Source organism: Balaenoptera physalus (assembly GCF_965194825.1).
Source record: "Balaenoptera physalus genome assembly, chromosome: 16".
NCBI lineage: Eukaryota > Metazoa > Chordata > Mammalia > Artiodactyla > Balaenopteridae > Balaenoptera > Balaenoptera physalus.
This window is the reverse complement of record NC_138898.1, coordinates 75570957-75594790: the sequence shown is the minus strand read 5'-3', so window position 1 is coordinate 75594790 and position 23834 is coordinate 75570957. Positions and strand designations below refer to the sequence as shown.

Genomic DNA, 23834 nt, shown 5'->3' with positions numbered 1-23834 from the left:
GTCTCCCTTTGCCCTTGGGCTCAACTCAAGCTCCTTGGCAGGCTTAGAAAACCACCGCCCTCTGGTCTTCTGTGTTTCAGTCCTGCTGACTGTCCTTCCCTGGGGGTCCATGCTCTCCCCAGCGCTAACAGGCCCCTGGTGGGTAGACAAAGCCCCACCTTGCTTCCTGACACCTTATCCTGCTCCCCCCTCACAGGCCTCCTGGGAATGGTAGCCCACATGATGTACACGCAGGTGTTCCAGGTCACCGTGAGCCTCGGCCCTGAAGACTGGAGGCCCCATTCCTGGGACTACGGGTGGTCCTTCTGGTAAGTGGATTTTGACTTTCAGACACCAGAGCCCCGAGGCATGCTGGAACTTCAGTAGCTCAACCCAGTTGGGAAACAGAGGAAGGTGGGGCATCGGGGGGAAGCCCAAAGTCCAAAGATGCTTTGAGATCCTAGAGCTGAGGTTGACAAACTATGGCCTCTGGGCCAAATCCAGCCCATCACCTGTTTTTATGTACCCCTCAAGCTAAGGATAGTTTTTATATTTTTAAATGCTTGAACAGATAAATCAAAAGAAGAAAAATATTTGGGGACATGCGAAAATTATGGGAAATTCAGATTTCAGTGTCCGTAAAGTTTTCTCGGGACATAGCCAGGCTTATCGTTTACATATTGTCTACAGCTGCTTTCACGCTACAATGGCAGAGCTGAGTGGTTGTGACAGAGGCTGAATGGCCCACTAAGCCTAAAATATTTACTGTCTGGCCCTTTACAGATAAAGTTGGCCAGCCTCTGCCTTAGAGGCTGCTCTGGAAGGTGGGATGGAAGCTGTCGAGAGCCTAGTGAAGGGCTCTGGCTACAGGGAGCAGGGGCCAGCACCTCAGAGCATGGTGTGCAAAAGAAAGGCAGAATCCATCAAGGTTCTTTGGCTTGTGAGTGATAAGAGTCCCAAGCTTAAGTAAACAAGAGGTGTGTATTAGTTCATGGAACTGAAAAACTCAGTTGGCTCAGCTGGGGGTGGGGGCATGGATTGTAACAGAAAAACCCACCCACCTCAGTCCAATCAATAAGGAAATACCTTGGTTCCTGTAAATGGAAAGTGCAGCTTGGCATGGACTTCAGGGAACGTTTGATCCAGAGTTTCTGTTGTCATCAGGGCTGAGTTTTTTTCCTCTGTGGTCACCTGAGCATTGCCCACTCCCCATGTTAACTCTGTCTCTGGGTGGGCTTCCCTCCTAGTGGTGAGAAAGCTTCTTTGAAGCTGGTGCTTCTTCCTTCACATACAGGGGGAGAAAGAGCTCTTTCCCTAACATTCACTAAAGTCCCAAGCCTCCCTCTGATGAGCCCAACTTAAGTCATTTTCTCTCTTCTGAAACGTCACCATGGCTGGGGGAGAGTCATGAGCACATTGGCTCAGCTGGACCTTTCCTCTGGAACGAGGAATGAGTCCAAAACTCTCAAATGGTAAGTGGGTGGAATGGATGCTGGGCGAGCTACCACAATGTCTGCTTCAGGCACAGCTGGATCCAGGTGGTCAGGTGATTGATCAGGAACTCAGTCATTCTCTCCCCACTTCTGACTCCATTCTCTTTGTGGTGGCTTTATTCATAAGCAGCTTTTCCCCAGGTGGTAGCAAATTTGGTCACCAAGCCCAGTTCTAGGCTTACATGTTACAAATGTAGCAATACCAGCAGAGAGATGGGGCCTCTTTCCAATATCGCCAGCCAAAATCTTGGTTATGACTTTCACTGGGTTAGCTTAAGTCATGTGACCATACTGCAACCAGTGATTTAGACCCTGAGGAGACTCAGCTGCTCTAATTGTCTGGCCTAAGTCATGTGGTGCAGAGGGTGGGGTTGCCCCATCCAAACTCTTGGACAGGAAGATGGAGGAGAGGTCCTCTAATGGAAAACTGGGGGTGGGGCAAGGGCGGAGTGAGGTGTTCTCAAAAGGAGGAATGTGCACTGGAAAGACAGTGACCACAGGTGTCTGTTACGCAGGGCATCCAGGTCCGGTTCTGGTGCCTAGGCGCATTTATCCACTCAGTCATTGAACACATATTAACCGAGTGAGCACTTATTTGGGGGCAGCTGGTGCTGGGCTCCTAGGTGCTGGGGGTACAGCAGTGGCTGAGACAGTGTGGTAACAGGGGATTAAGACAGTGGACAAGCAGTACTTTGAGCCATGCTACGATGTGGGTGGTTGGCTGGTGGGGGGGTGGGGAGTCACAGACAGCCACGGAAGCACAGAGAAGGGGTCACTGACCCAGCTTCCCCTGGGGAGGGTCCTTGGGGGAGAATTTGGTCAGGCAAGCTGGTGGAGGAGGGAATAAGATAGCGTCTTGGGCAGGGGAATGGCAGGTGCAAAGACTTGCCAGTGAGAGGGCTTCTTGGGGGGAAGGTGGTCAGAATGGAGAAAGAAAGGCTTTGATTGTGACCAGTGGGGACTCCTGCTGTTTTTCTGCCCCTTCCCACTCTCTGCTTGGCTCCGCCCCCTTAAAGCTAAAGGCATGTGCCCTAAAGGGACCTGGACCCATCAACACAGACCCTGATCCCTTTAAGTAGAACAGTCGTGGGGAAACCTCACAACAGTGCTATGAGGTAGGTGGTTCATGGAGGGGAAACTGAGGCACAGAGAACTTAGGTAACCTGTCCAGGGTCATCCAGCTTGTGAGCAGCGGAGCTGGGATTTCAACCCAAGCAGTCTGGCTCTGGAGCCCATGCTCTCAACCTCTATATTCTGCCTCTCGGAGGGGATGGGCTAATTGTAAGACAGTTCATGTGTGTTTAGCACATGGCACATGTAAATGCTCAGGGAACACTAGTTCTTCTAATATTATCGTTACTGACATGAAATTTAACACGCACAATAACCCCCTGTTGCATATGTAGACACTGAGGCTCAGAAAGGTTGGGTCACTTGCCCAGGATTCTGAACCCCCTCCCCCCACGTGCCTGTCTTTCCAGCAGCCCCTGGCTCTCCACCTGGCCTGGAGCCCAGGCTGCTGGTCTCCCACGGGAACCTTTCTTCCCGTGAAAGCCAGGCCTCCTGCCCTGCTCCTCAGCTCCCCCCGGGCCAGCCTCTCAAGGGGCACCCAATTCCCATTTGACTTATTTAAGGCCGGTGCCCAGTGTGCGGCCCCTATTAGGTCTGATCCATTTCTCCTTGTCACTGAGGCCCGCAAGATGGATCAGCCCCATTTGTCATCCCTCGCATCTGGGGGCCTTGGCAGGGCTGTGCAGCGTCATCTCTCTTGTTTAATATGTGTGCGGCCATTTGTCAAAATTCTGCCCCCAGCCCCCGACCAGGGAGGAGGTCAGCTCCACGGCAAGACAGCACCAGCCTCTGTCTCCTGGCCCAGCAGGAGAGAAAGAATGGGCTGCAGGGGCTTGTCGGCTGGGGCTTCTGTGGAGCTCAACAGATGTTGGGGACCAGCTTTCGAGAGCCACACCTGCACGGGAAGGCAAAGGTTCCATGGTTAGGGGTCCACCAGCCTGGGTTCAACCCTCACCCTGCCGGGCACTGCCGGCCACTGTGAGCAGCATAAAGGGGTGGTTGAGGGGCGGCCTCTGGAATCAGACAGCTTGGGAGCAGATCCTGACCCTGACCTTCACCAACTGTGGGCCTGGCCAAGTCACTTACCCTCCCTGCGCCTCAGTATCCTCAGCTGTAAAATGGGGACAGCCTGAGTTTCCACGTCATGGGGCTCTTGTGAGTGGTGTTCTAGTTCTCTGTTGATTCATCAAACGTCATCAGAAAATTTAGTGGCTTAAAATAAAAAATGTCTTATTATCTCTTATGGTTCAGTGGGTTGACCCAACTCAGCTGGGTGGTCCTGGTTCGGGCTCTTCCACGATGTTTCAGTCAGATGCTGTCTGGGGCCAGTCCTCTGGGGCCCCGCTGGGCTAGGCATCCAGGGTGGCCCCTCACAATGTTGGCAGTCAGTGCTGGCTGGCACTGGGAGCTCAGCTGTCAGCGAGACTGGCTTCTCAGCCACGGTGGTTGGGTCCCTGGAGAGTGTCCCAAGAGATCCAAGTGGAAGCTGCAAGTTTATTTCATGACCCTGCCTCAGAAACCACGCAGTGTCACGTCTGCTGCATTCTGATGGTCAAGAGCAAGTAATGGGGCCAGAGTCAAGGAGAAAGTGCTGCACAAAGCATGAACCCCAGGAGGTGTGTCTCAGGGGTGGGGGGCATCTTTGGAGACTGTGTGAAATAACGCACATGAGGCACTTAGCACAGAGAATGTGCTCGATGCGTTTTGCTATTAAAGGCAAGCGACCCATCCTCTCCGAGTCTCAGCTTCTTCATCTCTGGAGTAGGGATCACAGTAATGCAGGTCTAATGGGGTTATTGTGAGGGCCATGTGACACCCAGCTCTTAAAGTGTGTATACACAGTAACTGCTCCGTTAAGTGGCAGTGATTATAAATGGTGATAATGACATTGGGCCTTTGGTAATGCCACTGTCACTTTTTGAGAGACATGTGACCCGAATGTCCAAGAGGATGACATCCGGTGGGCATGCAGGAAGCCCCCTGCGCTCCGTTCTCCCCAGTCTCCCCCGACTTGCTGCTTACGCTTGTTTTCAGGACTTTAGTGTTTCCTTGAGATCCAGCCCTGGCCGCACCCTCCCCTCACGCCCAGACTCCCCTCCGTGGGCACCCACTAAGCTGCGGAACCCCATCCCTGCCCTGCACCCCGGTCCCTCCAGCTCTCCTGCCTGCTCCTTTTTTTCAGCTCTTTGTCTTAACTCTCTCCAGGTCCTCCTATGACAGTGCCAAGGCAAGACCCTGGGGAGTGGGGGGCACGGGGACACAGCAGATGCTTGGTGTGGGGAAGGGGTGGATGAGACCAAGGTTGGTCAGCGCCTCCTTTGTACCAGGCACAGCAGGAGGCACTTTACAAGCCCTGAGCTTTCCGGTCCTGCCATTGACTCCCACTCGGAGGGGTTGCCATGCCTACTTGAGGGATGAGGACACAGGCTCAGAAAGGGCAAAGGCCCAAGTCACACAATTAGCTTCAGAGGCTCCAAATTGCATGAAGCCCAGGGCTGGACCCAGCCTGTAGATATTTTGTTTGACCTGCCACAGTGGTTTTTATTTTTTTTAATTTGCATTTATTTCTATCATTCAAATTCGTAAAAACTTTACATAAAAATCCAGGTTTCTGGCTTCTCTTGACTATTGGAAGATATGTCTGTGTCTAGCCTGCATTGCCGCATGGCAGCAGGCAGCTTCAGCTGAGTAGAGGCTGCCCCCTTTAGATGAGGCACCTGCTCTCTACTTTACCCCAGTCCCCACTGCTCCCTATTGCCTTCCCTTTCCTTACAATTTCCTCACTTAGTCATTTGTCTGACCCTGCAGGAATTGGAGTTTGTGACCCCGGTTGGAATGTCAACATCGTTTTCCTGGTGATGGTGGGAGAATGGAAAGCTAGTCACTTTCTACTTCCGTTTTGCATTTGATCAAAATGGAGAGGGGTGGATAAAGGGGCCCTCCTACCCTAGCACACATGGTGAAACCCCGATCCTGAGCATTCACGTGACAGAATGAGGGTAGTAGAACGTCATGGAGTTGTAGCTTAGAAAAGCTGGACGCCCAGAGAGGTTAAATAGTTTGTCCCAGGTCACGCAGCAAGAGAGTAGCAAGTTAGGCCAGGTCCCAGGAGGGTGGTGCCTCTCTGTTTGCTTCTGGGGACCATCTGTGTGTCACGTGGTGGCCTCACCACTGTCCTCCTTTCTTCCCCTCCCCTCCTCTTCAGTCTACATGACCCTGTGGAAACAGCAGGCTAGCCCTTTCCCTCTCTGGGGATCCCAGTCTGCTCTGCCCTCTCTGCAGGGCCGAGCTGGCATTTCAGCAAGTTGATCCCTTGCAGTGGGAGGAGGGGGGTTCTGGAAGAGCCTTGGCCGCAAAGAACCACTGGACAGGGTGTTTGCTGGTGTTACCGAGAGGCTGTGTGGTCAGCAGGAATCTCTTGCTCTTACTCATCCCCCCCTCCCCAGGCAGGTGGCACTGGCCTCCTTTTGTCTAAGACCAGGGCAGGGAGAGAGCACTGTGGTGCCCAGGGGTGCTCTGCTGCCATGGATGGACCAGCTGGGCCCCCAGAACCTGCCGTCATCATCTCCTGGCCCCTTCAGTTCACAGGCACTTAGGATGGCCTACAATAGGAGCATCTGTGCCATGTCCTGCCCCACACAGTGACTCTATGCCCATCTGGCCTGCAGGTGGACGGGGGCTGCCTCCCTCAGTGACCAGGTACAATCTTTCCATCGAGCAGGGCCTGGGGTGGATTTCAAGGTGGCATCCATGCATCTCTGAATCTGGTCCCCTAGCATCCCCCGACCCACCCCTATAGCTCCCAGCAGACAGAGAGTTAGCTGACAGCCACCCCCTGCCCCTCCCCCATCCGTGTCACAGTGTCCACTCTGTCCCTGTCTCCAAAAACCAGGCCAACCACCCACGTACCTCACTGTACCAGTCCAGCCATGTAAGCTGCAAACACCAGTGGGCGTTCCAGACTCGAAGTTTTCAATCTGTGCCCTGCATGGGGGCCTGAGAGCCGGGGGTTTGGGGGAGCAGGGAAGTTGAAGACTCACAGATGCACCCCTGAACCCCTCACCCACATCAAAACCAGAACAGTTTTTTTTCTATCTGTTTTTATTTTATCTGTATTTATCCATTCTACAAATATTTATTGAGCACCTACTATGTGCCAGGCACTGTTTCAGGTGCTAAGGATATAGCAGTGAACGAAATAAAGCTCCTGTTTTCATAAAGCTGACATTCTGGAGTGTGGGGGAAGACAATCCGAAAACAAATAATAGGACTTGCAATTCTGGGAAGATGGAGCAGACACACTTCTCCCTACCCTCCTGCTAAGTACAACTGAAATCCCGGACATTATACATAAAACAAACATAATAAGCCTCTGAGAGGTGGAGGGAAGACAGTAGGCTGGCTAAGGACCCAAGGGATAACACACTGGTGAGTACTTTTTGTCTCCTACATCCCAGATTTGGAGCTGAAGAAATCAGCAACTCAGAAATGCCAAAAGGCACCGACCCCCATGCCCCCCTACAAAAACGCCTCTAAAAGTCTGCTTTCTAGTCAAAGAACCAGAAAAGGGCCAGCCTACCAAGAGAGAAAACTTTTAGCAGTAACTGCTCTACCCAGTCACCCATCACAGAAAAAAAACAAAAACAAAACAAAAGAATCCCAAAACAACAACAACAACAAAACCACCCTGTGGCTCTACCCCACTCACGCCAAGTTTAGATCTCATGTCATCAGGCTATAATGAGGCACTCAACTGCACGCCCACGTCCTGCCGAGCTGGTACCAGAGTAGGGAGCTGTGACTTGCGCCCTGCTTGACGGTAATATGCCCCACCCACCCCTGAGTGTCAGTGGAGGTCACCTGGAGAGCCTGGACTCCCACCCCAGTAGGCAGTAACAAGTAAGAACCCTCCCTTTCCCTGCTGGAGTGGTGTCAGAGGAGAGGTAGTGGAGAGTCAAGATTTTCACCACTCTCCAGTGGTGATGAAGTCATCCCCCTCCCTGTGGTGTCAGTGGAGGCAAACTGGGGAGGAGTAACGAGGCACTTCTGCACCTCCCAACCAGAGTTGTATCTGCAAAGGCCTAAGGGGGTCAGAACTCCCACCCCTGCCCAACAGTAACCAGGAACCTTTCCATCTTGAATGTCAGTGGTGGCCCAGTGGGAAACCTGGACTTCTACTCCTACCTGGCATTAACAAGGCAGTGTTCCCCCTTCCTGTGTCAGAACAGTGTCAGAGGAAGTCAGCTAAAGCAGAAGGTTTAAACAAGATCCAGAGTCTCGTAAAAAAATACCCCAAATGTCAAGTTTGCAACTAAAATCACTCACCATATCAAGACCTGGGAAGATCTCAACTTGAAAGTAAAAAGACGAGATCCCAATACTGAGATAACAGAGATGTTAGAATTTTCTGAGAAAGATTCTAAAGCAATCATGAAAATGCTCCAACAAGCAATTACAAACACCCTTGAAACAAATGAAAAAAATAGTCTCAGGAAAGAAATAAGTCTCAGGAAAGAACTAGAAAATATGAAAAAGAAACAAGTGGAAATTTTAGAACTGAAAAATACAATAACTGAAATAAAAACTTCAGTGAGTGGGCTCAACAGCAGAATGGAGAATACAGAGGAAAGAATCAGTGAACTTGAAGATAGAAGTCACCTGATCTGAACAACAGAGAGAAAATAGACTTTAAAAAAATGAACAGAGCCTCAAGGACCTCTGGGACTATAACAAAAATCTAACATTGGAGTGCCGGAAAGGGAGAGGAAAGAGGGTGCCGAAAAAATACTCAGAAAATAATGGCTGAAAAATTTCCCAGTTTTGTAAAAGACATAAACCTACAGAGTCAAGCTGAGTGGATACCCAAACAGGATAAACCCAAAGAAATCCACACTATGATACATCTGTGTTTTAAAAAAAACCTAAAGTCAAAGAAAAAAAAAATTGAAAGCAGCAAGAGAGAAACAGTACCTTAACTGCAGGAAAAACCAATTTAAACAGGGAATTTTGCATCAGAAACCATGGGGCTAGAAGGAAGTGACATGACATTTCAACTCCTGAAAGAAAAGAATTCAGAAATCCATTCCTAGCAAAAATATCCTTTAGGAAAGGAAAGGGGGGATCAAGACATTCTCAGATGACGGAAAACTAAGAAAATTTGTTGTCAGCAGACCCACCCTAAAAGAATGGCCAAAGGAGTTCTCTAAACAGGAAAAAAAAAAAAAAAATTAAAGAAGGCATCTTGGAATGTTAGGAATGAAGAAAGAACATTTTTACTTTTCCTCTTGAGTTTTCTGAATCATGCATGATGATTGAAGCAAAAATTATAACATGGTCTGATGTGGTTCTAAATTACTCAGAGGAAATATTTAAGGTGATTATATTATTAATGGCAGAAGATTAAGGGACATAAAGTGAAAACCACATAATCATATCAATCAATGCAGAAAAAAGTTTGATAAAATTCAACATCCATTCGTGATTTTTTAAAAAAACTTGCAGAAAGCTAGGAATAGAGAGAAACTTCCTCAACTTGATAAAGAGCATCTACCAACACCTACAGCTAACATTATACTTAATGGTGAAAGATTGAATGCTTTCTCCCTAAGACTGGGAACACCACTCTTACTCAACATAGTGCTGGAAGTTCTTGCCAGTGCAGTAAGGCACAAAAAGTAAATAAAAGGCATAGAGACTGGAAAGGAAGAAATAAACTACACCTATTTGCAGATGACATGATTGTCTCTGTAGAAAAATCTAAGAAATCTACCCCCTCCAAAATGCCTAGACATAATAAATGAGTTCAGTATGGTTTCAGGATACAAGATAAAAATACAAAAAATCAATTATATTTCTATAAGCTAGAAAAAACAGTTGGGCAACAAAACTAAAAAATACAATACCATGTACACTTCAAAAAGTGAAATAGTCATAAATCTAACAAAACAGCTACTTGACTTGCTTGTTGAAAACCACAAAATGCTAATGAAAGAAATAAAAGAAGATCTAAATAAATGGAGAGATACACCATGTTCATGGTTAAGATGTTGATTCTCCTCAAGTTGGTATAGAGGTTTAATGCAATTCTCATTAAAATCTCAGCAACATTTCTTGTAGGTTTAGACAAGATTATTCTAAAACTTATTAGGAAAGGTAAAGGAACTAGAATAGCTAAAACAATTTTGAGAAAGAAGAATAAAGCGGGACGGATCAGGCTACCCAGTTTCAAGACTTACTATACAGCTACAGTAATCCAGACTGTGTAGTACTGGTGGAAGGATAGGCCTACAGATCAATGGAACAGAACAAAGAACCCAGAAATAGACCCACACCAATGTGCCCAACTGATTTTTGACAAAGGTGTAAATCCATTCGGTGGAACAGGGAATAACTTTTTCAACAAATGAACAAACAAACAGAACCCAATCTTGATCTAAATTCCTACTTTATATAAAAAGTAACTCTAAACGGATCATTGTCCTCGATATAAAATGTGAAACTATAAAATTTTTAGAAAAAAATTAGAAGAAAATCTTTGGGATTTAGACCTGGCAAAGAGTTCTTAGACTTGGCATCAAAAGCGTCAAAGGAAAAACTGATAAAATGGATTTCATCAAAATTAAACACTTTTGGGACTTCCCTGGTGGCGCAGTGGTTAAGAATCCCCCTGCCAATGCAGGGACATGGGTTCGAGCCCTGGTCCGGGAAGATCCCACATGCGGCGGAGCAACTAAGCCCGTGCGCCACAACGACTGAGCCTGCGCTCTAGAGCCCACAAGCCACAGTTACTGAGCCCGTGTGCTGCAACTGCTGAAGCTGGCACGCCGTGGAGCCCGTGCTCCGAAACAAGAGAAGCCACTGCGATGAGAAGTCCAAGCACTGCAATGAAGAGTAGCCCCCGCTCACCGCAACTAGAAAAAGCCTGCGCGCAGCAACGAAGACCCAACGCAGCCAAAAATTAAATTAATTAATTAATTTAAAAAAATTAAACACTTCTGCTGTGCGAGAAACCTTGTTAAGAGATTGAAAAGATAAGCTACAGACTGATAGAAACTATTGGAAACCACATATTTGACAAAGAACTAATATCTAGGATATATAAAAACTCTCAAAACTCAATAGTAAATAACAACAATAGCAAAACAATCCAATTAGAAAGTGGGCAGGACTTCCCTGGTGGCGCAGTGGTTGGGAGTCCGCCTGCCAATGCAGAGGACGCGGGTTTGAGCCCTGGTCCGGGAGGATCCCACATGCCGCGGAGCGGCTAGGCCCGCACGCCACAACTGAGCCTGCGCTCTAGAGCCCGCGAGCCACAACTACTGTGCCCGCGTGCCACAACTACTAAAAGCCCACGCACCTAGAGCCCGTGCTCCACAACAAGAGAATCCACCACAGTAAGAAGCCCACGCACTGCAGTGAAGAGTAGCCCCCGCTTGCTGCAACTGGAGAAAGCCTGTGCACAGCAACTAAGACCCAACACAACCAAAAATAAATAAATAAATTTATAAAAAAAAAGAAAGTGGGCAAAAAACATGAACAGCCATTTTACCAAAGAGGATACACAGATGGCAAATAAGCAAATGAAAAGATGTTCAACACCATTAGCCGTTAGGGAAATGCAAAGGAAAGCCACGATGAGATATTTCTACATGTCTCTCAGAATAGCTAAAATTAATAAATAGTGACAATGCCAAAAGCTGGTGAGAGTGTGGAGCAACTCATACATTGCTCTAGGAATGCGATTCAGCAATATAAAGGAACAAATGCTTGATACACACAACTTGGGTGAATCTCCAGAGAACTATGCTAAGCAAAAAACGCCAACCCCAAACATACATACTGGGTGATCCCATTAATACAACGTTCTTGAAATGACAGGATTATAGGGATGAAGAACTGATGAGTGGTTGCCAGAGGTTGGGAGCCATGTGGGTATGCCTATAAAAATCGCAACAGGAGGGGTCACTGTGGTGATGGATGGAAATGTTTTGTATCTTGACTGTATCAGTGTCAATATCCCGGTTGTTACTATATTTGCAAGATGTTACCATTGGGGGAAACTGGGTAAAGAGTACACAGGGATCTCTCTGAATCACTTCCTACAACTGCATGTGAATCTGTAATGATCTCAAAATAAAATGTTTAATTTAAAAACAAAGAATAAAAACATAATAGATACAAAGACACAAGAGAAGTACAGGGTGTTATGAGGACTGTGGTGAAATTAAACAGGCGTATGTGGTAGAATGTGAGGCTCCATCTTGGTTGGGTCATCAGGGTTGAGAGTTAGACCTGTTCAGAGTAAAGATCCCTGGTTGTAAAGACTAGAAAACCACTTCAAAAGGAACTTATGCAAAGAAGGGAATTTATAGAAAGTAATTGTATAAAAACTTTTGTTGCCAATGAAAGAAACCCAATTCAAACTGGCTTGAGGGGGGGAAAAAAATCCAAAAAAGGAATTTGGGCTCCTATAATTGAAAGTCCAGGAGTAATGGCTTCAACTCAGGGATGTAGCTCCTTTTTGTGGCTCTGCTTCCTTTTGAGTCAGGTTCATTCTCAGGGTTGGGGGGGGGGTGGCCAAATGGGCTCCAGCAGCTCCTGGCTCAAATCCCACCAGCTTGGCACCCCAGAAAAAAATGAGCCCTGTTTCCCAACAGCTTCAGCAAAAGTCCTGGGAATGAGTCTCGATAGCCTAATTAGGGTGTCACATGTCCATCCCTGCACCAATTACTGTGGCCAGATGGAAGTGACACTCTCACTGGCCAGGCCTAGGTCATGTGCACACCCCTAAAGTTTGGGGGTGAAGCAAACCCCACAGGAACCACACGGCCCAAAAGGAGGGGAGTAGTGGTCCCTTTACAGAATGGGTGCTGGTCAGGCCAAACCAACAGACGTGTACTCGTGGAATCCCAGAAAAATCCTGCTTCTTCATTCTCTGTCCTCATATCATGAATTTCCATCACTCTAGTTCAAACAGACATCCCAGATTGAGCTAGACTCTTCAGTTTCATTGTTCGGAAGAGAGAACAATGTATCTGACTGGACCAGCTTTGGCCAGATGTTCGGTCCTCCTCCAATCATCTGTGAACAGTAGGGTGGGGTCACCTACTGGGCCCTTTGATGGACAAAGCAGTTCTTAGAGGAGCCAGACTGACACCCTGCAGCTGTCTATTATAGATACTCAGAGTTTCTAGAGGATCTAAATTAGTTTCTTATGAAAATACAGGGGACTCTCCTAAAGGGTTTTTTTTTTTTAATTATTTATTTATTTATTTATTTTTGGCTGTGTTGGGTCTTCGTTGCTGTGCGAGGGCTTTCTCCAGTTGCGGCAAGTGGGGGCCACTCTTCATCGCGGTGCGCGGGCCTCTCACTGTCGTGGCCTCTCTTGTTGTGGAGCACAGGCTCCAGACGCGCAGGCTCAGTAGTTGTGGCGCACGGGCCCAGTTGCTCCGCGGCATGTGGGATCTTCCCAGACCAGGGCTCGAACCCGCGTCCCCTGCATTGGCAGGCAGATTCTCAACCACTGCGCCACCAGGGAAGCCCTCCTAACGGGTTTTGTGATAAGGGATAGATGATGAATGGGGATCCCTGGGAGAAAGGCGGAATCCTCAGATTACCCCTTGCTTTCCTTCCGGGTGCTCTGAGGCTGACACAGAGAAGAGCAGTGGGTGTGGGAGACGGGCTGCACTGACCTTGAGGAATGCAGGGGCGGTGACGTTGAGAGACCCAATGGGTGGCTGGTGGAAGGGGAGGCTGGAGGCCCTGAGACAGTGCAGCGTTGGCAGCAACAAAACTGAGCCCTTGATGTGGAGGAAACCAGTTATCAAGACAGAGACTGGGGGACTTCTCTGGTGGCACAGTGGTTGAGAATCCACCTGCCAATGCAGGGGACACGGGTTCGAGCCCTGGCCCGGGAGGATCCCACATGCCGCGGAGCGGCTAGGCCTGCATGCCACAACTACTGAAGCCTGCATACCTAGAGCCCGTGCTCCACAACAAGAGAGGCCACCACAGTGAGAAGCCCACACGCCACAGCGAAGAGTGGCCCCCGCTCGCCGCAACTAGAGAAAGCCCGTGCACAGTAACGAAGACCCAATGCAACCATAAATAAATAAATAAATAAAAATTAAAAATTAAAAAAAAAAAAAGACAGAGACTGGGCAACAGGTACCTGGGAACCAGACCGGGTGCAACTGGAGCAAAGCGGGTACCCCACTTCTGGTTCTACATGTTACTGCACGGTCTTGATCAGAGGAAGCAGACAGGAGGCCATTTCTAGAGTGGGCGCTAGAGCAGAGAAGACCAGCATCCTGGCCAGCTGACTCTCCTAGCTCCACGCCCCCCTTCCCTTCTCTCCAGATGTGGACAGGACAGATTCTCCAGCTCTGGTTGACATCCACATCAGGTGAGCGCAGCCAGGAGTCCCCAGCTGTGCACGGAGGAAGTGTGAGCAGAGAGCCTTAATCTAACAGAGAAAGAGCCTGGAAACCAAGTCAGCTAGATTGGGAGATTGGGACTGACATATATACACCAATATGTATAAAATAGATAACTAATGAGAACCTGCTGTGTAGCCCAGGGAACTCTACTCAGTGCTCTGTGGGGACCTAAACGGGAAGGAAAGCCAAAAAAGAGGGGATATATGTATACATATAGCTGATTTCACTTCGCTGTACATCAGAAACTAACACAACATTGTAAAGCAACTATACCCCAATTTAAAAAAAAAAAAAAGAAGTGGGTAGTAAGGATGTTGATAATAGTGATGGCAGTAACGAGGGCAAACCTTTCTTGAGTGCCTACTATTTCCAGGCGCTGTTCTAAGATATTTTTAATGGGTCGTTTCCTTTAATCTTTGCAACAGGCCTGTGACATGGTACTCTATGAGGCAGAGAGGCGAAACACCTTTGCCAAGGTCACTCGTGAACAAGGGTAATTTAGCTCTCATGGAAAATCAGCTACTAGGGTATCTGACCCCCCCTCTACTTTTACATCATCAACTCAACTAACCTCCTCACACCCCCTCACTCGGCACCCCAAACCTCCTACAGTTTGTGGAGGGCTTCCTACTGCCTCCTGTCTCCACGCCTTTACACATGCTCTTCCCTCTTCCTGGAATGCTGTTCCCCTTAGTAAACTCTCACTCATCCTCCAAGACCGACTGCAAGCGTTGTTGTATTCTGGTCACTTTCCCTGATGCCAACCTGTGGATGGAATGACTCGCTCTCTTCTTGCCTCCCAGTAATGAACTCTGTGGTGTCTGCATCACAATGTACAGATAATGCTGTCTCCCAGGCCAGACCACGGGGGGGGCAGGGATCAAGTCTTACTCTTCTCTGCGGCAGCACATGCTCAGGTCTGGATGTCTGGTGGGTGTGGTTTTCTGTCCCCTGCCCACCCTCACCGTGGCACCTCTCTCCTCGTCTCTTGGCAGCCTGGCGTGGGGCTCCTTTACCTGCTGCATGGCAGCCTCTGTCACCACGCTCAACTCCTACACCAAGACGGTCATTGAGTTCCGGCACAAGCGCAAGGTCTTTGAGCAGGGCTACCGGGAGGAGCCGACCTTCATAGACCCTGAGGCCATCAAGTACTTCCGGGAGAGGTCAGTGCACATGGGGTCACCTCTGGCCACCACTGGGAATCAGAAGCCCGAGGCCCGGCCTCAGTGGCCACAGGGCGCCAGTCGAAAACTAGAGTGATCTGACAGAAGTGTTCTGGGGGGTTGTGGGTTGGAAGGGGCAGGCTGGGTGAGGCAGAGTTTGGACCCCACTATGTTGGAATTTCTGGGACATTTTAATGTTTTATGGGTCATGAGGTTGCCTTGGGCTTATGTGAACAGAGCCTGAGAAACCAAGAAGGGAATCAAGTTCGAGTGTTTGCCCTTTGGCCCCATGCTTCTTAGAACCAAGATAGGGTCACAGAGAGGCAGAACCAAGGTTTCCTTCTTGGGCTCTGTCACAGCACTGAGTGAAAAAAAAGACTCAGTGGTGGGATCGGTGACGGTTGCTAGAGGAGGAGGGCTTCTCAAGGTCAGGGACCACATCTGATCACCTGAGTCCTTAGAGTCCAGCTGGGAATAGAGAAGGTGACAATAAATAGTGGGTGGGTGGATGGATGGATGGACAGTTGAGTGGATGGACAGATGTATGTATGGTTGGGTGGGCGGGTATATGGATGAATTGATGGATGGATGGATGGATGGATGGATGGATGGATGATGGATGAATGGATGCTGGATGGATGGATGGATGGATGGATGGATGATGGATGAGTGGAAGGACGAGCAGATGGTTATCATATTTCCTGGGACCATCTCCTAAATAAACTACCTGTACCCAAATCTTTATCACAGCTTACTTTTGGGGAGCTGATTGGACATGCCATAATGCCTTTTGGTGGCAGGGAACTGAAAGGTTCTCAGGACTGATGACAGAGTCTGAGGAGGAAAAGGGGGAAGGAGACTGTGGAGCTGGGCAGCGTTGAGGAGTTGGACTCTCCGTGGGGCACATGGAAGGGTTTAAGCCAAGAAGTTGCACGGTGGGGAAGGGTGGGGGCCACACCGGAACCTCCCTCTGACTGCTGCAGACCCCATCATCTCTCCCTTGCCCCATGAGCCTCCTTTCTGTCTCTTGAACACTACAAGCTCATCCCCACCTCAGGGCCTTTGCACCTGCTGTGCCCCTACCTGGAATCCTCACTTGGCTGGCTCACTCAGGTCTTGGCTCAAATGTCACCTATTCAGTGAAGCCTTCCTTAATCACTTCATCTAAATTTGTACACCCCCATATACCCTGTCCTAGTCACTCTTTATCACTGCTATTTTTTCATAGCACCTACACAACCTGACATTATTTTATTTGTTTATCTGTTTGATAGTTTGTAGACCGTGAGCTCCATGATGGAAGGGCTCTGCTGACTTCTTCCCCACTGTATTCCGAGCACCAAGGACTGGGCCAGGCACCTAATAGGTGCTCATTTAACATTTTTTGGGTTAGTTTGGGGTGTGTGTGTGTGTGTGCGCATGTGTGTGTGTGATTGGCTGAATACTTCTCTTTGGAGACCTCAGCCCTGACTGCCTCGTCCACTTTCAGCTCAAGCCCCACCATCCCAGCAAGGTTCAGCATCCCAGCGCCCCTTCATCAAAGTCCCAGGTCAGTTGTCCAGTCCTGGGCCTGTCAGGTGTGGTCAGGGAGGTCAGGCCAGCCTGGCACACAGGCCCGCCTTGCCCACGGCTGTGGACAGAGCACGTCCACTAGGAAGGTGGTGATGACTGGCAGAGCACGGGACCCATAGTAGGTGCTCAGGAAATGTTTACAGCAGCTACATGAGCAGCCTGGTGTCTAAAGCTGCTCCGTTAACACCGCATCCGCTGTTACCTGGGCTGTGGGAAAGCCCGGGGCATCCATGGGCACCCTCGTTTTGCTGAGGCAGAAGACAGGACCTCTTTGTACCTCATCAGCAAGAAGCTGCTGTTCGCTGGTCCTGAACAGCTCAGGCCCCAACGACGTGGGAGAAGATAAATGCTTCCCAGCATATGTGCAGAATATCACTTTACACGTTCATAACTTGAACATTATGCAGAGGTTCATCAAATTTTATTTCCCTTCCTCTCCAAGGAGAACGTTTCAGCTTAGCTGGGCTGTTCATTTTTTTTTCTTTCTTTCTTTTTTTTTTTTTTTTTGGTGCCTTCTCTGCAAAGAGCTCAGAGCACACAGACAGATGTCTACAAAGGTCTGTGGGGACCCAGCAGCAGGGCTGAACTCCTGCAGTGGCCGGAGTCCTCGAAACCATAGCCAGGGACGTGAGGGAAGAGATCCTTGAGCCCCCCTGCCCACGTTTCTTACTCCTTGGGGATCAGGGCGTGCTGTGGAGAGAATAGGGGTTTGAGGGCCCCACTGACCTGAATTTTCCAGTTCTGTCGCCTCACTGCTATGTGACTTGGGGCAAGTCACTGAGCCCCTCTGGGTCGATTTCTGCTGACCTACAGTAGGAGAACCCAGAGCTCTCGTCATCTTGGGAAGGCTCAAATTGGACCCAGGTCACGTGGTAAGCACAGTGCGTGGCACATGGAGGGCATTTCATGTGTCCCTTCTGTGACTGATGCAAAGTACAAAGCTTGGGACTGACTAGCTTGGGATGGAGGTGAAGACACAGTTCTGGATATTGGGAATCTAATAAGCACGTTAATAACCACAGCAAACAGGTGGGTGAGGTGCGAGGTGGGCTGTGAATACAGAAGAGGGGTGTGGGATAAGACCTGCCCTTGGAGAGGGTGCAGGTTTTCCCAGGTGCGTCCCCCCGCCCCTGCCCTTGCCATTCCTATCAGGGGGAGAGGTACCCCTGACTGAGGACAAGACGGTGCCCTGTGGAGGCTGGTGGAGCGGGAGGGCCCGTACTGCCACCCACCCCACTGCACCCCATCCCTGTCTTGCTGGATTTTTCTCTGCAGGAGCCAGTTGTGAGTCTGAAGAGTGATCGGGCAGATTCTGTACCGTTTTCAGAGGTTTTGAAATGTAGTGGTGTGTGGAAGAAAGGCATGGGTGTGTGTGTGTGTGTGTGTGTGTGTGTATGCATGTGCAGGGGCCAGTGTGCCCCCGTATGCTGGGCTTGTGGGGGTGGGCGAGTCTGCTAACTCTGAACCGCCTTGCCTGTCCCAGCTCTGAGAAACGTCTGGCATTAAACCCCCCCAGCCTCACCCTGCCTGTCGTCCCCAAGGAGGGCGTCTTAATCGGGCCTCCCAGGGGAGGGTCGAAAGCTGCAGGACGAAAGGCAAATATCTGCACATCGGGGCTTTCTTTTTTTTTTTTTTTTTTTATAAATTTATTTATTTATTTATTTATTTATTTATTTTTGGCTGTGTTGGGTCTTCGTTTCTGTGCGAGGGCTTTCTCCAGTTGCGGAGAGCTGGGGCCACTCTTCATCGCGGTGCGCGGGACTCTCACTCTCGCAGCCTTTCGTTGCAGAGAACGGCTCCAGACGCGCAGGCTCAGTAGTTGTGGGTCACGGGCCCAGTTGCTCCGCGGCATGTGGGATCTTCCCAGACCAGGGCTCGAACCCGTGTCCCCTGCATCGGCAGGCAGACTCTCAACCACTGCGCCACCAGGGAAGCCCCATCGGGGCTTTCTTGAATGCTTGATGTTCAGATCTCGTTTAACAATGCGGGGAAGGAAATGAGACCCTGTTGGATTGGACTCCAGGGGGAATTCAACTGAGCCAGCATCTCGCTCCCGGGGAAGCCGCCGTGGGTGGGTGGGAGCAAAGGGCCGGGGCCTCCAGGGAGAAGCGCAGCTGCCCCCCCCCCCAGGGTCAGATCACCCCGTCACATGCCCTCGCTCCAAGGCATGAGGCGCGTGTCCCAGTCTCTGAACTTGTGCGTGCACTTTATCTGCCTCCGTGCCAGAGCAGTGAGCTTTCTTGGCTTCTTCGCTGTCCCTGACACCTAGAACCACAGATACTCAACAAGTTATTAACCATCCGTAGTAATTATATTGTTCATTATAGTGGTGCAGTCCCCCCTGTTACAAGCACTGTTCGCGGGCCTTACCTGTACACTCTCACTTAACCCTGTGGAAGCCACGAGGAAATAGACCAGGGCTGGAATGAGCTCTGCAGTTTATTAGCTGTGAGTCCCCAGGTGAGTCACTCACCTCAGAGCCCTCCAGCCTCTTCCATCACCTGCCGGCCCCCCGGCTCTGGTCTAGGGAGTGCAGCAAATGACCCTGGGTGCCGCGATGGGGTCTCCCGGAGGTCACTCCAGGTGGAGGGCTGGGCACCCCGGGGAAGGCAGAAGCTAGAGAAGGCTTCACAGACGAGACCCTCAAGCCAGGTTTTTAAAGGTACGCACAGCGCTCGTGGCCAGATGGGCAGTGGGTGGGAGAAGGCGTTCCCAGGCACAGGCAACAGCGCTAGCAAAGGCCAGGACGGGCAACACACAAGGGTAGTTAGGAAAATCTAAGCAGTTTGGTGTGGTCTGAGTAGGGTACGGGTGGGAGTTCGGCCTGGCTTTCTCATCTCTCTCGTCCTCCCACAGCATTTGGGGCAGGGGGCTGGCACAGTAGCGGACTGGATGTTACTGGGATGAGAAGGCGGCGTGGGGACCGTCCCCAAGCCTCCTTCCTGGGCGCCAGGCCTCACGGGGCTCTGGGCAGACGCAGAGCAGCTGCACCCCAACCTGGGGGCGATTGGCCTGGACATAAATCGCTCTGGCATAGTGGAGGACCACCCCCTCTTTACCCATCCCCGTGACTGGAGCAGAAAGGGCCTTAAGGACCCCACCCCCCACTGGCTCTGCTCTCTCTCCTGTCTGTTGTAGGGAAACCTTTGGAAGGGCTGGTCTTCACCTCCTCACCTCCCCTCATGGCTTGACCCACTGCAAGCTGCCCTCCGCCCCTGACTCCACTGAAACAGCTCCCAGAGGCCTAGATGATGTGCACACACCCTCCCCCCAGCTCCCACCAGCCATGCTCTGGGCTCCAGGCAGCCCCTCCCACCCCCTCCTCCTTGTTCTGTTAAATGGAGATGCTCCCAAGGTCAGTTCTGGGCCCTTCCTCGACATTAGCCTCAGCGGCCTCACGCGCACCAGGACTCCTGAGTTCTTAGTCCCCTCCTGACCCCCAGCCCCATATCCAGCCGCCTCCCTGGTGTTTCCACTCAATCCTCAAAGGTTTCAAAACTCAACATGGCCAGTGCCCACTCATGATGGTCTCCCCAAAACCTGGTCCTGTTTCCACGTTCCTCTCCAGGGTGGTCCTGCTTGTGCAAGCAGACACCTGCACATCATGTCAGGACACCCCAAATCCAGTGCTTTTCCCCTACGGGCGGGTCACTTCTCTTTGTCTTCACTCCCATCTTCCTCGTCCAGGGCGGCAGCTCTCACCTCCTACGTGGAGGTGAGAGGTAAATCCCACATCTGTCCTCCCCCAGCAGCCAAAGCCTCTTCACTATGCTAATGGGATCAGGGTGCCTCTACCCTCATCTTTCTGCTAAAACACTGCAGTGCCTTCCCACAGCCCCAGGACAAAGGCCCAGCTCCCCGCCATAACTTATGAGCGCCTCCCTGCGGACCCGGGCCCCTTCCCCTGCACACAGCTGCCCCTCCCCTGGAAGTTCCCCAGACAGAGTCGTTCCGCTTCCATGTAGCCTCAGGATGGCTGTCCTCTCTATCGGGGTGCCCCCCATTCTTTGCCTTGTTGATTCTGGGCCTGCAGATCTTACCTCAAGCATCGATTCTTTTTTTTCTTTTTTTTAGAATCAATTTTACTTATTTTTGGTTGCGTTGGGTCTTCGTTGCTGCGCACAGGCTTTCTCTAGTTGCGGCGAGCGGGGGCTACTCTTCGTTGCGGTGCGCAGGCTTCTCATGCGGTGGCTTCTCTTGTTGTGGAGCATGGGCTCTAGGTGCGCAGGCTTCAGTAGTTGTGGCACGCGGGCTCAGTAGCTGTGGCTCACGGGCTCTAGGGCGCAGGCTCAGTAGTTGTGGCACACGGGCTTAGTTGCTCTGCAGCATGTGGGATCTTCCTGGACCAAGGCTCGAACCCATGTCCCCTGCATTGGCAGGCGGATTCTTAACCACTGCACCACCAGGGAAGTCCTGAAGCATCGATTCTGAACTGGACTGAATTCCCCCGCCCGTCCTCTCTCAGCACTGGCCACAGATGCAAGTTCCACGGGGCAGGGATGCAGGTCCACTCCCTTCTTTATTCCCAAATAGGGGATGGATGGAGAGGGTGACAGAGAGCAGAGAGGAAGGAGCCTTGTGAGGAGGTCACTGGTCAGTTGGCCAAGGTGACCTTTGTCCTCTAGGAGCTGCCACTGGTCTTGCTTGCATGACCTTTCCCCCACTGCTGCCGCCATGCTGGACAGCACCCTGCTCAGGTGCGCTCACCTCTGCTCACCTGGTCTTTTGACTTTTGAGATAAGTCAGGTGTAGAGGTTTTCATGTTGTCAGGGGCCTTTGGAACTGTTGAAGGCGGGCACGGGGTGCGGGGGTAGGGGCTCCACTGATGCTAGTGATTGTTCTTCTGAGCAATGATTTCTAGCCCATGCTGTTCCCAAAATAATCTCAAGGTGCTAATATCTAGAGGTCTCTTTTTAAAGCCCAGTAGAGAAACAGGAGGTAGAACTGTCAACCACACACAAAGATCAGGGGAGGGCGTTGGCACCGTGGCTATTTCTCTTCCCTGTATTTTCCAGCTGTTCTGTATCATGATGATCTTACTCACAAAATGGCAAAAGAGAAAAAAAAAAAAAAAGAATCTTTTAAAAAACCCATTCATTTCCCCCGTCTTGGAATGGCACTTCTGCTGGGAGGTTATAGAATCTTAATCTCCTACCTGTGGTCATTTATTTGCCAAATTTTCTTTTAATTTCATTCTCCATTCCATCATCAGTGCATCATTTAAAAATCATTGTGTCCTCTGTGACTGTTTCTTAGCCATTTAACCTCTGAGACGTGCTCGATCACAGCTCCCTCTTACCTGTCTGTTTCCACTCTCGCTGCCTGAATATTACTTCTCAGGGATTCCTCGCACCTCTCGCGAGGTGCCCAGAAATTGGTGATGGCGCCATGGAAATTTCACGGCCCTCCCAAGATTAGCTCGATGACCAACGCTGTGTGAAAGGAAAGCAAAAAGAACAGAGTGGTCCTCGAACTGGAAATGACCCTGCAGGACAGCTGCTCCCTGACCTCCATGTTTTCTCCAAATATCAGCCCAGTGGAGGCGGGAGGGCTCCGGGTGCCCTCCTTCCCCCCGTCACTACTGCAGGCTCTTCGGTGAAGCTCATTTGCAGCTGGGACTGTGGGGAGGGCAGTGGAGGCCTGGGCCCACTGGGTGACAGCCCAGGACATAGGGGGTGACTGGGCTGACACTTTGCAGAGCCTCACAAGTGCCCAGACCCCAGGGTCCAGTGCCTATTTCCTCAGATGTGATCTGGGGCCCTACAGCATTGGCCCCACATGGAAACCTGTTAGAATGCAGGCCTTGCCCCAGACCCACTGCCTCAGACCCACTGAACCAGAATCTGCATTTTAAAAAGCTCCTCGGGTGATCTTTGGGCACCGGCACATTTGGGAAACGTCGGGCTAGAGGACAGAGCAGATGCAGCCCGGTTACGGGTCAGGAGGTGGACATGGCCAGTAGAGGCCAGTGGATAAAGAAGGGTTCTACACCTCAGTGCTACTCAAAGTGTGGTCCCTGGACCAGGGCCCATTTGCAAACGTCCACGATGATAATAAGGAGAGGAACTGAGACACGTGTTTGGAAACTTTCATAGTGAGTTGATATCGCTGGTACACCCAAGCTTACCTTTTGTGTGTGTGTGTGTGTGTGTGTGTTTCATTTTCTAGCAACTCATTTTTATTGTATTTTATTAAAAATTTGGTCCGAGGTAGATTGAAAATTAAGGGGGAAAAACCTAGTCCTTTATCAGATGGTTTGAGAAGCACACCACGTAGACTGCCACTTTATACGAGGAAGTGACTGGAGATTTGGGAAACAAGCCAGCCTGGGGCAGCAAGAAAGGGTTTGGCTTTGAGGATGGCACAGAGAGGGCCATGGCAGCTGGAGAGCGTGCTGGGAGCTGTGTGCTGGGGAGGCCTGGGGCTCCTGCCACAACAGAGGTAAGACCCGGTAGACCCCTTGCCAGTGCCCCAGCTGCTGTGGCCACACTTGGCTCTGGAATTACATGGGCAGGTGCCAGGGGTCTCCCTGTAAGACAAGACATTGGTTCAAACCATCAAATCCTTGGAGCCTCCCTGCTCCATCGCTTGCGTCCTTCTCTTCTCTCAAAAAGAGCAAATGCCCAGGTTCAACCCGATTCCAGATGTTGTGGGTCATTGGAGCAGTGACTCTGTGACAGTGTGGTCACACCCCTCACTGCCATTTGCATACCTGCTGGCTGTTTGGGAGAGCCCGAGTTGGATGGTGCCCAGCCCCACTTTCCACTGGGACCTCATAGTGTAGGTGTACCCATGGTGAGTCTGACAGAGCATACCTTGCCAGCCGGGAATCTGCAGGGCACAATGGAAACAGGCTTGGGCCTGTTTCCTGATAAACCTGAGTTCAAATCCCTGCCCTGCCACCAGCCAGCTGCCGGGGTGGAGCTGGCCCATGAGAGCAGGGTGTACAGATGCCTTCCTGGTGCCGCGTTCAGTGACATCACACCTTCAGTGATGTCCAGAGGTGTTTGACACTTTGAAGCCTTTTCTCTGCTTCAGATCAGCCGTGCTGGGAGTATTCACCCCACAGAGGTCCACAAACACCACAAAGCAGAGCATATTCTATTGTAGAGCTGGTT

The 23834-nt window shown here is 50.5% G+C and overlaps 1 protein-coding gene across 5 annotated transcripts in view; it reads left to right on the top strand.

Moving 5' to 3' along the window:
- GSG1L (GSG1 like) overlaps positions 1 to 23834 on the top strand; it is a 215670-nt gene that overhangs the window by 174087 nt on the left and 17749 nt on the right. For 3 of the 5 annotated variants that reach the window (XM_082429405.1, XM_082429402.1, XM_082429404.1), the window contains 2 exons: positions 197 to 308; positions 14977 to 15144. In XM_082429405.1, coding sequence (XP_082285531.1) covers positions 197 to 308; positions 14977 to 15144 — 280 coding nt within the window. Of the gene's footprint in view, positions 1 to 196; positions 309 to 3284; positions 3923 to 14976; positions 15145 to 23834 lie in introns of those variants that run through there. The other 2 variants (XM_082429403.1, XM_082429406.1) reach the window with 2 other exon arrangements.